This window comes from Amphiprion ocellaris, chromosome 13 (genome assembly GCF_022539595.1).
Source record: "Amphiprion ocellaris isolate individual 3 ecotype Okinawa chromosome 13, ASM2253959v1, whole genome shotgun sequence".
Classification (NCBI taxonomy): Eukaryota; Metazoa; Chordata; class Actinopteri; family Pomacentridae; genus Amphiprion; species Amphiprion ocellaris.
In genome coordinates this window covers 31,431,278-31,447,145 of record NC_072778.1, presented here as the reverse complement: position 1 = coordinate 31,447,145, position 15,868 = coordinate 31,431,278, and the positions used below count along the sequence as shown (strand labels likewise).

Here is a 15,868-nt window from a genome sequence, read left to right as displayed (position 1 = left end):
AGCCAATTCACAGCAGTTACTTACAAAATTAGTGATTAATAAATTAATGATTAATACACTTCAGAGGTACGGTTAGGCAGATTTTATTACCCTGGACAGAGTCTGCATAGCAGTTTATAGTCTTTGTGCTCAGCTGACTGCTGGCTGAAGTTTCAAACAGAAATCATGAAAATGATGTTGTTTTGTTTAAATCTTTGCATCTCCTACTTACTAAGTGGAATGTTTTATGCTCACTTCATTCTGGGGCTTTGGGCGGAAATTGCTGGATTCATGCTAAAAATGTCCCATCTTTATTTTTTTGCAATTTGATGTACTTTAGATGTTTCAACAGAATCTAACATATTTCAGATATTTGGTATTGGTCTATTTAAACAAATGGAATCACGTTAGATTTGTCCCACATTTACTATTTTCATGAATTTACTGCTTGATGGTTATGAGATTTCTGAGGATGTTTGTTAACATTACTTTATTCAGTCAACCCTGACCCTAAAAATCAAACCTAAACTAATAAGATGTGATGGTGAGGGTCTGGTTCTGGACACTATTTGCATATTATGACCAGACTCCTGCACGCTGTCTGATGTGCAAAAAATACGCTCATTCACAATGTTTCTGAGCTGGAACTTTGTCAGGCAAATGGTTTGTGACTAAGAGAAGTTATTTTGAATAAGGATTATGCAAAGAATCACATTCCCCATGAGCTATTAGATGGCAGGAATCTCAAACATCACCAAAATATATACTCTATATAGTGAAACTCATCAGTGTGCCCCATTAAATGTGCATTAAATGACTAAATTATCAGGCTGCACAGTGGCGTGGTGGTTAGCACTTTCACCTTGCAGCTAGAAGATCCACAGTTTGCGTCCTGGCCTTCCTGGGATCTTTCTGCATGGAGTTTATATGTTCTCGCTGTTCATGAGTGGGTTTCCTCCAGCTTCCTCCCACAGTCCAAAAACATGCTGAGGTTAAATGATTATTCTAAATTGTCTGTAGGTATGAATGTGAGTGTGATTATTTGTCTCTATATGCAGCCCTGTGATAGACTGGTGAATTATCCAGGGTGTCCCCTGCCTTCACCTTGAGTCAACTGGGATAGACTCCAGCCCCCTGCGACCCTAATGAGGATTAAGCGGTGTGTAGATAATGGATGGATGGATGGATGGACTAAATTACCATAAAGTACATTCCTAAACAGGTTACATATGTAGATCAACCCACAGAGAAACATAGCAAGTAGCAAATAAAAAGAAATAAATAGAACAAGATCTGATTTTTAAAAAATCCTGCAAATGTGTAAACAAGACAGACTTTTGTTTAAAAAATCATAATCAAATTTTCCTCAACCATGTCTGAATTGGGTGAGTCCCTATAAATAAAGATAGAAACAGCAAAACATTGCGAATAACGGTGTTTTGACATGTTAGACAGAGTGCAGAATTCTGTGAAAATAACCTCGGGTGTGGAACTCAGTTTTATCAAGGCATCATCTCAAAACTGAAAGAGAACAATAAGTACACTACTGTTCAAAAGTTTGGGATCACCCATGAAAACTCACACTTTTATCCATGTGCTAACATAACTGCACAAGGGTTTTCTAATCATCAGTTAGCCTTTCAACACCATTAGCTAACACAATGTAGCATTAGAACACAGGAGTGATGGTTGCTGGAAATGTTCCTCTGTACCTCTATGGAGATATTCCATTAAAAATCAGCTGTTTCCAGCTACAATAGTCATTTACCACATTAACTATGTCTACACTGGATTTATGATTAATTTAATGTTACCTTCATTGAAAAAATGCTTTTCTATCAAAAATAAGGACATTTCTGAACCCCAGACTTTTGAACGGTAGTGTAAATCTGTCCAAGTCTGCATGATAAGAACTCCAGAATGAGAGTAAATCGCTGCTGTTCCTTACTATCAGTTATAGATTTGGTGTTTTCTGTCATGACAAACATCTGCAGAGCTGCTGAGCTTCACGCCAGCTACTCTCTGTTGAGCGTTTATACTTTCAAGGTGTACAAGTGTGCACATGTGTGATGGAAGAGTCTGACACCAGCTCCGTCTCAGAGTTTGGATTTTTGAAATGCACCGACATGAAAGAATTTACAGATTGTCAGCAGGCCGTGACAAACCCATGACATCTTCACAGCACAGCAGCTAGAGTTTTTCTCTCCAGATCAGGAATGTATGCTGGCAAACAAAAACAAAAAAAACAGTGATTAAAGAGGGTAACAGGATCAGCTCCAATTAGCTTGTCCTCAGAAAATGCCAAGGACTTTTCACCCACTGTCAGGTCACTCCAAGAGGTGATCTCTTTGCCTATTAATTATGTGCCGTGCCGCAGAAATCTTTCTCTTTACAGGATGATCAAAACAGGCAGTGTGGAGAATCAGGCTCTTGGTGATGTGGCTGCCCTCTCATTTCTCTGACAAAGAACAATGGCCACCTCAGAGCTAATGGCACTCGCTCAGAGAGAGTTTCTTCAAAAAAAAACCAAAAACGATTATCCAAAGACATGTTCTATCATGTGATAAATTCTGTTTTCTCAAGCCAAATCCTTTGGTGCCTCCCTGCTGAAAATATTCAGAGCTTGTAATAGAGATTTAATCAGCAGATAAAGAGAAGAGGGAGGAATGATGATCAGGCATTTTGGGCTTATCGTTGATGGAAAAGCTCAATGACATCCTCTATTTGGCCCAAATCACCGTCGCCTTTTATTACACTCATTGGAAGAGGTCAGGAAGGAATCGAGATCAGCTCCTCTGACAAACACCCGTCTGCTGGGTCAGTGCTGCCCTCTAGTGATCGCATCTTCAAACCCTCACACAGTTTACACAGTACTGAACCAGAGGGAGATTCTTTCTTCATTTTTATGGCCTGCAGAGCTAAATGTGTCCAGTTGGAGTTTTTCACAGATTTTACCAGAGACTATCAATTATAAACAGATGGAATTCAGTGAATAGTTTGCTTCAAATTGTACACAGGGGTTGAATATGAAATGGGATTCCACTCCTACATGACCAGAAAAGGCCTCCATGCATGTAGCTGCTTTTAGCTGAAAACTACACCTGAACTTTGGTCTTTTGTTAATGCTGAAGTGGAAGATTCCTGCTACTATCCATCCATCCATTATCTACACAGCACTTCATCCTCATTAGGGTCATGGGGGGCTGGAGTCTATCCCAGCAGACTTAGGGAGAAGGCAGGGGACACCTGGACAGGTAACAGTGTATCACAGGGCTACACAGAGAGACAAACAATCACACTCACATTCACATCTATGGATAATTCAGAGTTAGAAATTAACCTCAGCATATGTTTGGACTGTGGGAGGAAGCTGAAGAACCTGGAGAAAACTCCATGCATATAGAATCAAGAATCAGGAATCAAGAATCGTTATTGTCATTATGTTTTCACACAGTGAAATTCTGACTGGTGACTCCCAGCTATAGATAAAAAAGAAATAGAAAAAGGCACACTATATACAAATAAAATAAAATTCTCAAAAGATATAAGTATGGAAATAGAATTAGTGCAAATGAGCAGTAGGATGGTTGGTAAAGTGCAGTCCAGTACAGATTCAGCTCTTTATTGCACAATGTGTGTTTGTTTATGTGTTCAGGGGGTAAATGGACTGGACAGCTCTGGGGAAAAACTGTTTTTCATTCTGAAAGTTAAAGTTTTTATGTTTCTGTACCGCTTGCATGAGGGCAGCAGAGCAAACAGTCCATTTCCCGGGTGGGTGGGGTTGGTAGCGATACATCAGGCCTTCCTCTGGACCCGGCCCGCATATATTGAGTCCAGGTCTGGAAGAGGACTTCCCACAATCCTCTGTGCTGTTTTCACCGCCCGGGATAAGTTCTTTCTGTCCTGAGCTGTGCACCTGCGAACCACACTGTTGCACCGAGACACCGAGACGGATCCCAGGAAGGCTGGGACGTGAACCAGGGATCTTCTAGCTGCAAGACCAAAGTGCTAACCACCAAGCCACTGTGCAGCCCACACACTGTAAAGAATAGATTTTTTTTAAAACAGTTTTTACCAATTTTGTTTGTTAACAGTTTACTGTTTATTTGCCAATGTTCCCCATTTTCTTAAATGACAGATATCTTGTAAAATTACAGAGAAAAAGATACATTTACATGTTGACTGCAAAAATGAAAAAACTGTAAATAACCTTCACAGCAAAAACCTGTATTTTTACAAATGGTATTTCGCTCTTTTATGTTTGACCATGAAATAACACTACTTTTACTGTATTTATTGAATTTACTGTATAATTTTTTTAGAGATATTTACTATTTTCTAAAAGAATGATTAAAGATTGGAAAATAGTGATTTTTTTAGTGTTATTTTTCAGAGTTTCTCAGTTTTGCTAAATTACAGATAATATCTAATATCACAAAACAAAATATATAATTTACATGTTGCCAATAAAAGAGCCAAAACTATACATACTGTCACATCAAAAATCTGTAAAAATCTGTATATATATATATATATATATATATATATATATATATATATATATATATATATATTTTTTTTTTTTTTTTTTTTTTTTTTTTTTTAAAAACAAATCATAATTTTCACATCTGTGTCTGCAAACTACACTGTATTTAAAACAGGTAAAAATATCATTATTTATTACAGATATTTTCCATTACTTTCACAGGAACAATGCATTACTCCATCATTTTTTTACATTGTTTTTGGAAACCTTTCTGCCAGATTTTCACTGGTTCCTTTTGGTCCACAGGATTCCCATATTATCCTCAATTCTACAGAACACTTCATAACATATTGGAAGAAATCAACAAGTCCCCTTTTTGTCAAAGCACATTTAATAATTTCAGTGTTGCATCAAATATTCCATCCTTTTAGTAGACCTGATTCCTGAAACAAAATACAGTACCTCCTTAAAATCAAGAAAATCAGTACGCTTTTATATTTTGGACATTTCAGAAAATTGATTTTAAACCTTCCAACCTCTCTTTCTGTTTTGCATAATTATATTTTTGTTTAACTTTTTAAGACCTTCTCAGTAGAAAACCTAGCTGTTGTTGTTTTTGGGGGTTTTTTGTCCTGATAATGTGTCCACATGGCGTTCTTTATTTGCTGAAAGACACATCATGGTTGAAATAAGCAGCCAATACCACAGCTGAGTATTTCCACCTTAAATCCACAGTCACTGACGACAAAAACACAGATTCAGACTTCCAGGGTTTCATAAGTAACAAACATAAAAAAACTAATCCTGTAAACTTGCAGGGTGGAACTTCTAGTTTCATCATTCATCTGCAGAATTGTTTTCCAGTTCAAAAAGGGGAAGCTTTGTAGTCATGGTGGCCGAGAGGTTAAGGCGTTGGACTTTTTTGAACAATTCATGAACTCTGTCCCATGTTTGTACAAATTATCAGTTATGTAAGAAAAATAATCAACTCTTTCACATTTTGAAATGAATCCTATCACATTAGTACTAATCACCAGCATTTTCACCAGCATTGCAACATTTTTAACAGATCATAACAAATCATTGCATGTTTTCAACAAATTATTTTTCACATTTTTGTGTAATGTCACGGTGTTTTGAATGACAACATATGTTACCTCTTTCTTTGCCTGTAAATGTGTGTTAGTGGGAAGCCTGGCATTGCAGAGCTCATCATGTCTTACCTTTACCTTGCAGCTCACAGTTCACATGGTTCAGTTTCCCAGTGATGTCCGTTAAAAATGCAAGGTCAAGAATCCACTCAGTGTCCTCAAGCAGATTGCATGAACTCTTGCATGAACTTTGATTTCGGCCAACAGTGACAAAAAACGCTGCAAAACTGGTCCCCTGCTGATCCATGGGGTTTCTGTGTGTAGTAACAGGTCATCATGTTCAGCTAACAGCTCCTCCAGCAGCACCTTCAATGTCCTGGTTGTTTGGCTTTGGAGCCATTTATGATCTACACGACAGGAGTCATCACATGATCAAATCCGGCCACTTTTGTACATACATATGTCCTGCTGGTGAATGATGCAGTGGTAATGTAGGAATGTTGGGAAGTCTGGATCACCTCTGCATCGTACAATGAAGCCTGCATGCTGACCCGTCATGGAGGAGCCCCATCCGTCGTCATTGAAACAAGCTTTTCTAATGGTACATTTTTCTCCACGAAGAAACTTTTCGCCACGTTGTAGATGCCAAAGCTGCCTTTAAGTCCCGGGTTTTCCTGTCCGTAGTGCGCATCCAGTCTATGTGCGCTAGCAGGTGGCTAGTTAGCATGGAAGCTTTGTAGCGGCTAAAGTAAAGTCTCTCCACATTGTGCCGCTTTGCCGTCACAGTAGTCGCCCCGCAAATAGGACACATACACTTATCGTTCACTGTCGTGAAAAAGAACTCTTCCTCCCAGTCATCGTGAAAATAGTGTTTTCTCTTTCACTTCTCTGTCATGTTTTGGGGGTAAAAACCACATCTAGCTTCCCAAAGTGTCTGCGACCGGACGCTTCAGAGTGACGTGGTGGTTTGACATGCGCAGTGAACTCTGACTCGGACAACGTCAAAGTTCATTTACACCGAAGACATTTTTGTTTTTAAAAATATATATAATAAATATTGGAAATTAAAATCTGCATTAATGTAAGTATTTCCGATTTAAAAATAACAGCAACTATAATATTTTATAAGGAATTTCATGGTGACTAGTGTTATTTTTAGAGCATGTGTGGGGCAACTCACGTGGTCTCTGCGGGCAACCAGGCGCCCGTGGGCACCGTGTTGGCTACCACTGATTTAAATCATCCAAACACTTTAAAGTGCAAAAAATTCAATTAGCAACTTACTGTATCTCCATAAAAATAAACTATGAACACATCCACCTGTACATACTGTTAATATTTCTTTAAATTTACCTTAATTAGATTGTTTTACAGTAAACTTAAATATCCTCTAATCATTCAAACATCTTAAATGCAGTTAGGCTCTTTTCCTCATATTGCATCCTGTGCTGATTGTGTGTCCTGAAGCCAACTAACAGCATCTACTGGTGGTTATTTGCTCCTCTGAGAGCAGAGTGTGAATGTTCACACTGTGAGTTCATGGCAGGATGATCAGGTTTAAGTGTGTCTCATGTCCACTTGTTGGTCTCTTTGTTGGTCCACTTGGCGTCCTTTTGTTTTCCAGACAAACCCAATGACCGCTTCACTCTGATTTTATTGCTCTACTGTTGGTCTTTCCTTTGATTCCTGGTTCTCTTTGAAAGCTTTGCTGTGGTTATAAATCCCTTTAATTCCACCTCCATGACTACAGCTGTGTTAATGTTGGAGCACAAGTACTAAATCTTTATATAAGAGACCAGTATTCGAGATAAGATACGAAGAGGAGACGCTTGTCAAAGTTGTTTGTATCTGTGCAAATCATGTTTCCATCTCTAGCCCTGTCTTTTTGCTTGGTATAATTATGAGCAATTATTAATGATGACTGCATTGCAATCAACTATACATATTCAAGGCCTAGTGATCTTATTACTGTATGTTACTTTCTCATTGTTTCTACTGTGACCAGTCAGAAATATATAATTTTAGAAAAGTTATTTGCCTACAACTGTGCAAAAAGTATTAAAAGGAGCCTCGGCTAAAAAGTGGCATCATTCCAGGTGTTAAATACAGACATAGTGATGATATCTGGCTTTGAAATGTATGAGTTTTTTTCAGTTTCACAAGCCTGAGTGGACATCAGTGAATTCAGGGGATGTGATGTACACTTAAAAAATGCAAGTAGAGAGATAAAAGTACAAGTTAAGACTGTATGAGATTCAAGTATGAGATTTATTTCCAACAAATACAAAATATAGGCAACTTTAATCATATTTACACTGTACACTCCAGGCACTAAGAGTTTTCCTTCCAGCTCCACAGTTCCAGTTTGTTCCCACAAGGTGTCTCTGCTGTCAGTTTCCTGAGTCTCTGCTCCAGATCAAAACCAAGGCCTCCACATGGCCGAGGAGGAGTTTGGCACCGACCCCTCCCTGTGGACGGGGTTCGGGGGGACGTGGAGGCCGGCCGGGCTGGTGTGAGGAAGTGTGGGTGAGAAACTGAAGAAGGAGGTGTTGGAGGATGGAGGTGAGAGGCTGGGGGGGAAGGAGAAGTGGCAGGCAAATGACGGGAAAGGAGGGGAGGAGGTGTAGGGTGGGAAAGAGGAAGGAGAGAACCAGGGAGAGGGGGGAGGAGACAGGTAGTCGTGGGCCGGTGTGGAGCAGGAGTGAGGCTGGAAGGGGGAGTGGGATGGGAAAAGCAACCTGGGAGACTCTTCTTTGGTGTCAGAAATGGCATCAACGGAAGCTGCATCAGGCGTCTCAGACACTTTCTGGGTGAAGTCTGGTTTTGGCTGCCAGCTGTCCGAGTGATGTTTGAGCCTCTCGATGAGTCCTGCTCTCTGGGCCGCCGGTATCCGATGCATGTAGCCGCTCAGCTGGGCGACACACTGCTGGAAACCTGCACTCTCAATGCTGAAGAGAGGAAGAGGAGGAGGAGGAGGAGGAGGAGCGCTGCAGTCTGAGTGACTGAGCTTCACCAAAGGGGTCATCATTCGACTGTTACTAGAATCTGTGTGAATGAGTAAAAACACACAAACAAGTGCCACATTAATACACACTTTGTTCCCCCTGACTGTAATTTTCAAGCTCCAATGCAATCTGCTATTCTTCTGGACTGACCATTGCTCAAGTTCCTCCCATCTGTCCACTTCTGAATATATTCCACAGTCAAATCCAGAATCTCAGCTTTCTCTATTTTTGGGTTCTGAAGTCGCTGTTGGTAAAAACAGTCGGGAAAAGGGGAGATTTGCATTTCATCACTGTTGTTACGATTTTTTTTTTTGCAAATTGCATGTGTTGTTCAGAGGGGTTGTTTTGACGGGACTCACCGGATCACATGTGGAATTCAGCAGCAAACTTCTCAGCTCAGCCAGACTTTGATTTATTCGATCTCGTCTCTTCTTCTCCACAACCGGCTTCAGGATCTAGAAAGAGGCGAATAAGCAGGAGAAAGCTTTTTATTTGTGGAATAGTGTAATAAATGTACAGTGTCAAGGGGATTCCAGACTGGGAATGAGCCAATGAACAACAGTAACTATAACTATCTACTGATACATTGCACTTTCCTCTTTGCTGCTGTAACACTGCAGATTTCCCCACTGTGAGATTAAGAAAGACTTATCTTATCTTATCTTATCTTATCTTATCTTATCTTATCTTATCTTATCTTATCTTATCTTATCTTATCTTATCTTAGGTATAATCAGTCCCCGTACAGTGAAGGCAATCAATCTGTGCTACTTGATTTCACTGGAAAATATGTATTTTCTTTATATTTTTGACCATTTCATAAACAAACATCCATGATACTTGGAAAAAATCAAAATCAAATCAATAAACCTGGTTGCAAAATTTAACTGCTATTTCTTTATTATAATCTCCTTTTCATTTTTGATGCTTTCTAAGACCTCTTTGTGGACTACAAAAAGTTCCTCTGTGCAATAACGCCTGCAATATATGCTATCCCAATTCCTTTTGCATTGCTTTATATTTAGACCTGAGCTCCCGGATGTCTACTTTTTTTTTTTTTTAAATCATGTTTGCAGTCACAAATGTTTCTTATAAGCCACCAAGCTTAAAGCTGTAAATGTAAATTGCTTGTTTATAAGTTAAATTTCTCCCCAAGAAGGTTTGAAGTCAGATCAAGAATTTAAGAACTAAAAATGATCCTCAATCTGGCAACCCAAGAGCTAAAAGCTTATTTTAAAATTAGATTTCTTAACATTAATCTAAATTCAAACTTGTGCCTCAGTAGAATGTAATCCCTCCTTAATTAATACTTTTTAAAATTCATTTGAAAACAGTTCTTACCCTTTTCCTGCTCTTGCCATCATCCAGAGTTTGGCTTTGTCGTTTCTTCGTCATGGTGCAGTTTGGATGCAAACGTCCTGACAGAAAGCTGCAGAAGTTTAAAACGCCTCCTGCGGCCTGAAGGAGCCTTTAAAGCGGAACTGGCTGCTGCTTGTGATTGGCTGACAGGTGGGAGTGACGCCACTGATCAGTGAATGGATTTATTATTGGTCCGGATGAGAGTGAAGCTGTAAATTAACCACAGCGACATTTAATTGTTTAATGAAGCGAAACTATCTGTAGTTTCGGTTTTTATCAGCAACAAAAACAAAATAAAATGTTGTTTTATTTTGTAGGGTTACTTTGGAATATCAATGTGCTGCAGGTACAATTATTAAAATCATGCTGCATGAACTGTAAAAATGTAGGTTTAATTCACGCCTTTACAAATAAAATACATTTCTGAAAAGCCACACATACTGTTGGGGAAGAAAAATAATAAAAGTGTAAAATGATTCTTACCTCTTGATTTGACTAGTAAATGCAGATTTTTGTGGTTTCCCAGAAGACAGTGAAGTGAGACGATGGGAAACTTCTCGTCTCCTTCGTGGGAACACAAGCGAGGTGAGAAAGTGGGCAGCTATGAGGACTTTTTACGATGTGTGAGGCATCAGCACTTTGCATTAAGTGATAAAAAAAAGGACCAAACGAGGGCATGAACAAATGAAGGAGGTGAACTGTAAAAGCGAGAATATCTCCATTTGCGTTTACGCACATCGGATAAAACTGAATTTGGCTGTTAATAAGATAGATTTGAGTAAAAATGAGCGCAGTGGCTGCCCAGTACCTGAGCTGCGTTATGGAGCAAAAGGGCGCAGATCGCGTCCGTCTGCTGCTGCGCCAGAGTGTGAGGATGATTATTGCGCCTGAGTGTGAAGTGTGTGCGCGCTGCGTCAGGCCTGAGGTCGGTTTGATACCTGATGTTTGGACTTCACACAGAAGCTCTCTTTCAACATCGGACCACTTGTTGTCTCCACGTTCCTGTCAGCTGTCGGCGATTTTTACGCTTCTTCTATTTTTCTTTTGTGACTGTGGCTGACACACACGAGCAGTCACGATATTAGAAGTGGACGCTTCATTTCTCTGCCAACAAAAGGCGCGTTTTAAACCAATTAGTTTCCATCACAGGCTCAGGAGAGCATATTATAAGGCTTATTTATGTGGCGGGTCCACGTGGCTTAAATCCTGTGCGCTTTTACGCACAGACGGATCCAAACTTTCTCCGTATTAAATATAAGTTTCCTCATCTGGATCTACACCATTGCGCTTCTAATGTATCTTCTAAAGTGTTTCTCCCCCTGAGCCTCCACAGCAACCATCAGTGGGCTCTGATCCTCCACTAATCGCCCTCTCTTTGATTTTAAACGGAAGTATCACTGACCATGAAAAGCCACTTAATCTCCCAGTGATCCGATCATCCCTGTGTTATCTCCACACTTTAGCCTATTATGAGGATCAGGGCGACCATAAATGCAGTGCGCAGAAAGCTACCCCAAAAACTCAAAGCCCTAAAACTCTGAGGCCTTTGAAATTATCTGATGGAGAAATTGCGTGAATATCAAACCGCCAGACTGCTCCTGCACAGAAAGTGTCCAGTCAGCAGTCGTGGGGTGTTTGCACCACACCCACTAGAGATAAGAACCGACTCATCCACTCAACACAATAGGTGTGAGTCTGGCAATCTGACTCCACAACACGGAGAGAGGATCTGTTCTGGTGTCTGAGGGTTTGTGGGGGTTCGTTACTCAATAAAGAACTGACTGAACTGTGAAAAATGTGCTTTTACATGTAGAGGAAGACATTCAGTTCTATACCAGAAACAGCAGCTATTAACACACTAACATGTTCTGTTTTAGAAGTCTCCCCTAAAACGTGCCACAAGTAAAAAGAGATAATGACGGTTTGTTTAATGAAGAACACTCCTCGCTTTTACTGTTTTCACTCTTATTCAGTATAGAAAACTCCAGTAAAATCAAGTTCTTCGTCTCCTTAAAATTTACAAAAATAAACAATAAAAACTTTTTTAAAAATAAATGTACACCAGTCAAACGTTTAGACACACCTCCTCATACAATGGTTTTTATTTATTTTATACATTGTAGATTAATACTGAAGACATCAAAACTATAAAAAAAATACATATGGAATTATGTTGTAAACAAAAAAAGTGTTAATCTTCAGTATTACTCTACAATGTAGAAAATAATACAAATAAATAGAAAGCATTGAATGAGAAGGTGTGTCCAAATTTGACTGGTCATGTATGTACAAACATTTTTTTAAACAGTTTACCCAACAGTGGACAGTTTTTAATCATAATAATTCAATTCAATTAGTAATTTGGGTGACAGACCCCTTAGGAAGTACTGGAGAAGTGAAAAGGTTCACTATAACAGAATAGAGAGATAAATAAATACACAAATAAGATCAAAACTGCTGCCTGCTCTGTAAACAACAAAAGTTTTCAATTGTCTTTTAACTACATTTGTATTTGTAATCACTTTCATTTAACAGATTTAGCTTGTTCTGTTAAACTACAGTTAATAACTCATGACTAAAACACACATTGCCAAAGCTGTAAATAATGTCAAGATCAAAAATGTGTATTTTAACAAATAGTTATTTGTTGTTTTTCAGTGTTTAACTGTAAAATGACCCAATTTTAGTGTTTTTAAACTAACCAAAGATCATCAGCAGAAGAAAAGGGGAAAAAATCTTTATGTTAAGGAGAAAAATAGTAACATCATTTTAATTTTTTTTTACAGATGTATTTTTCTTAAAATACAAATAACTCAAAATGATCAAGGTTACAAGGTTGTTGGTTTTGTTTGTTTTTACAGTTTTACAGTATTCCAGTAGTCTAGTGTTTTGTTTTGTTTCTGGCTCTTTTGCCACCAGATTTCCATAGTTTTTATATGATATTATTCAGAATGTATTTAATATTTGGTTTTCACACTATAGAGTTCTTACAGATATGAAAGAACATCTGAATAATTAAAAATAGTTCTGTAAAATCTAGTTAAAACAACATGCATTTTCCTATAGATTGTGAAGAATGTAAACATTATTCGACAGTAATACATGTTTCCTAGACAGTGGATAGATTGTCTTTTAGTATTTGGAGAAATTCACAGGAATCATTTAGGATTTCTTCTGAAAAAGCTTTAGGACTTTCAGGGTAAACTCTAAGTTTACAGGATTAAGACATGCCATAGTGTTTATCCTTTCAACTGTTCTTAATGAAACTCTAATGTTTGGAGCCATTTACCCTCTCAGTATGCACAGCTAAGTGTAAATATGTATGCAAATATAAATTAAATCAGTTCTCCTCTTTGCCAAGGCCACGAGCTGCTGGATGAGGAGGGGTGTGTCTAGCAGGGGCGGGGCTAAATGCACGAAAATCAACAAATTCACTTACATTTAGTTTAGATCTACAGCACAGAGAGAGTCAGAGAGCAGCATGAAGACTTTAGCTCCTGTGGACAGGTCACCCAGACGGAGGCCTATGAGGAGGGTAAGATACATATCTGAAGTTAGATGTTTTGATTAATGGCGTTAAATCACGATCAGACTGGTCATCCAGGTGTTTTATTTCCTCTAGAAGGTCTCCAAACCTCAGATGGAGAAACGCAGACGGGAGCGGATCAACCACAGTCTGGAGACGTTACGACTTCTGGTGCTGGAGAGCACAAACAGTGAGGTACGTCTGGTTTCATTTTAAATCAGTGTGGATTTTACGCAAGCGTCGCTGTAATAAAAATCTCAGTATTTGGTGGGTGACTTGTGATTCTGTTTTCTGAATACAGAAACTAAAGAATCCAAAGGTGGAGAAGGCTGAGATCCTGGAGAGTGTGGTGGAGTTCCTGAAGACAGAGAGGGACACTGAGAAGGGTCACCAGGCCGTGAAGAGGGTCCTGTCCAGCGAGCAGAGGCCGACCTGCTCCCGCCAGCAGAGCTACGAGGACGGCATGAGGACCTGCTTGCTGAGGGTCAGTCAGTTCGTAGCCAGCAAGAGCCAGGAGGACACCGGAGGGGGCGCAGTTCAGGCTCCTTTCCCGCTTCCTGAGCCCCAAACTCACTCCTCCGCTCCGGGGCGCATCCACATCCATCCTGCCGGGGATTCAGCAGCTCTGTCTCCTCAGCACCACAGCAGCGGCCTCCACTGCGACACCAGCAGCCTGCTGCCCTCCACAGCCTCCACGCACATGACTGATCCAGTGTGGAGGCCTTGGCCTTGAAGTCACATGGAGCTGCAGTGTGATCATGTTGGACATCTTAAAATCTTTCAAAATATTTTGCACAGTGATGATTTTTTTTTCTATGAAAACTGTCACATATTGATGATCTTCTCATCCTGTTTAACACCTACATAGGTATGTGTTATGTTTTGATTCTTTTTTAACTGATTTTTTTTTTTTTTGGAATGGCAGTGTTTTTTTTGGGGGGGGGCTTTTTACTTCTCCTTTTTTTTTTAACCCTAGTTGCGACATAAAGAGTTTTTGGTGTTTCTGAAACACCCATTTTATGTGCTTTGACTTTTGGTGCTGCTTCTACTTGTTGCTTTGCTCTGACTTGTTCCATTTGAGGCATGAATTCAGATTTCAGGATTGTGCTTGCTAAACCCATTCTGAATAAAAGCACAACTTCCTGACCGTTCCAGTGGTTGTAGTGGCCTCTTTGCTCTGTGAATGGCCTGTACTTGGGCAGTCTTTACAGCTGGACTGGTGAAGAAAGGGGAGCAGCTATGGGACAGTTAACACATACTTCATCCAGACTGCACAGCAGTTATGAGGATTGAAATGTTGATAAGGGAGCTTCTATGAACTTCAGAGCAGTTTTTCAGATGTAAAAAGAGCAAAGGATTGGGGTCATTCACAGACTGTTCACATCCAGCGGTGTAAAGTAACTATCCTAGACTGCTGCCTTTTTAAGTACAATTCTAAAATACTTCAGTGTTTCAGAGAGTATTATAGCTGTGTAGTTACATTACAGCAGACTAGGATTACACAGTCAGTGAAGAAACTTGGCAATAAAATCTGCATGTAAATGTATCAGTATTAATAAACCAACAACAGAATAAAAATAGGACACAGACAGTGCTCAGTTTGGATTGTAGTGGCTGCTTTTTTAATGCTTTTACTACTCACATTAAGGTTTCAACTGGTAGTTGTAAATCTATATTTGACCAAAAAAAAAACTACCCAAACCTCGAGTTGATTTAGAATCTTCAACTCCAAGATGGTTAGTTTTTATTTCAATCACTGACAAAAAAAAAAAAACTTTAATACAATATAAAACAAATGAAAAGGAGCAGAAAGAACAATAAAATGATGTAATCTGCCCCTTTATAATAAACAATAAGTTTACAATGAGCATTGAAAACGAACAACAAACAAAATTACTATAGTGTCTGAGAGGTCTGCTGTATGCTGGTTTTAATTATATTTTTCTTTTCATTCTTTGTTTAGATTGTTCCATAAATTGACTCCTTTGGTCTTAAATCTTGGTTTTATGAAGATCTCTGTGATTTTGGTTATTATCAAGAAAACCATGGAAAATGTCAGATATCAGCTCTTAAATTAAACTCTTATGAGCTATTTTTGTTGTTATCATTATATTTGTCCAAACAAATATACCTTTAGTGTACCAGGAACTAAACTGAGCAAGAAATTAAAGAAAACAAGGATGGTCTAATAATAATAATGAAAAATGCCATCGCTTGTGTTACATAAAGTAGGAGTGACAAATAAATACTGGCAACATGAACTCTTTTGTGTGGATTTATTATTAGTTAATAGGAATGATGGTCCGTAAATGGGAGTTTCTATCATCACACATAGGAATGACAGTAAATAAGTCATTATCTCTTAAGTCAAACACAACGCACATTTGTTTTGTTAAAGTCAGTAAATAAACTATCCATGAAC

General features: G+C 39.0%; 2 protein-coding genes across 2 annotated transcripts; one reads left to right on the top strand and one right to left on the bottom strand.

Annotated features, from left to right (window-relative positions):
- Positions 1-7,805: 7,805 nt before the first annotated feature.
- Positions 7,806-13,983, bottom strand: her11 (hairy-related 11). The gene is made up of 4 exons (XM_035954275.2): positions 9,903-13,983; positions 8,921-9,016; positions 8,712-8,805; positions 7,806-8,601 (listed from the first exon to the last, which is right to left on the bottom strand). Exons 1-4 carry the CDS (start codon positions 9,954-9,956, stop codon positions 7,973-7,975), a joined length of 873 nt encoding a protein of 290 aa, XP_035810168.1. The 5' UTR covers positions 9,957-13,983; the 3' UTR covers positions 7,806-7,972.
- On the top strand, positions 10,705-14,253 carry her5 (hairy-related 5). The gene is made up of 3 exons (XM_055016430.1): positions 10,705-10,845; positions 13,543-13,641; positions 13,748-14,253. Exons 1-3 carry the CDS (start codon positions 10,705-10,707, stop codon positions 14,177-14,179), a joined length of 672 nt encoding a protein of 223 aa, XP_054872405.1. The 3' UTR covers positions 14,180-14,253.
- The last annotated feature ends 1,615 nt before the right edge of the window (positions 14,254-15,868 follow it).

Excerpts from the sequence above, each read along its gene's own strand:
- her11 (XM_035954275.2), bottom strand. The coding sequence starts at position 9,956 with ATGACGAAGAAACGACAAAGCCAAACTCTGGATGATGGCAAGAGCAGG. Across the intron at positions 9,017-9,902 it reads ATGGCAAGAGCAGGAAAAGG|ATCCTGAAGCCGGTTGTGGA; the intron begins GTAAGAACTGTT and ends GCCTCTTTCTAG. Across the intron at positions 8,806-8,920 it reads TGAATTCCACATGTGATCCG|CGACTTCAGAACCCAAAAAT; the intron begins GTGAGTCCCGTC and ends TTTTACCAACAG.
- her5 (XM_055016430.1), top strand. The coding sequence starts at position 10,705 with ATGAGCGCAGTGGCTGCCCAGTACCTGAGCTGCGTTATGGAGCAAAAG. Across the intron at positions 10,846-13,542 it reads CGCGCTGCGTCAGGCCTGAG|AAGGTCTCCAAACCTCAGAT; the intron begins GTCGGTTTGATA and ends TATTTCCTCTAG. Across the intron at positions 13,642-13,747 it reads TGGAGAGCACAAACAGTGAG|AAACTAAAGAATCCAAAGGT; the intron begins GTACGTCTGGTT and ends TTCTGAATACAG.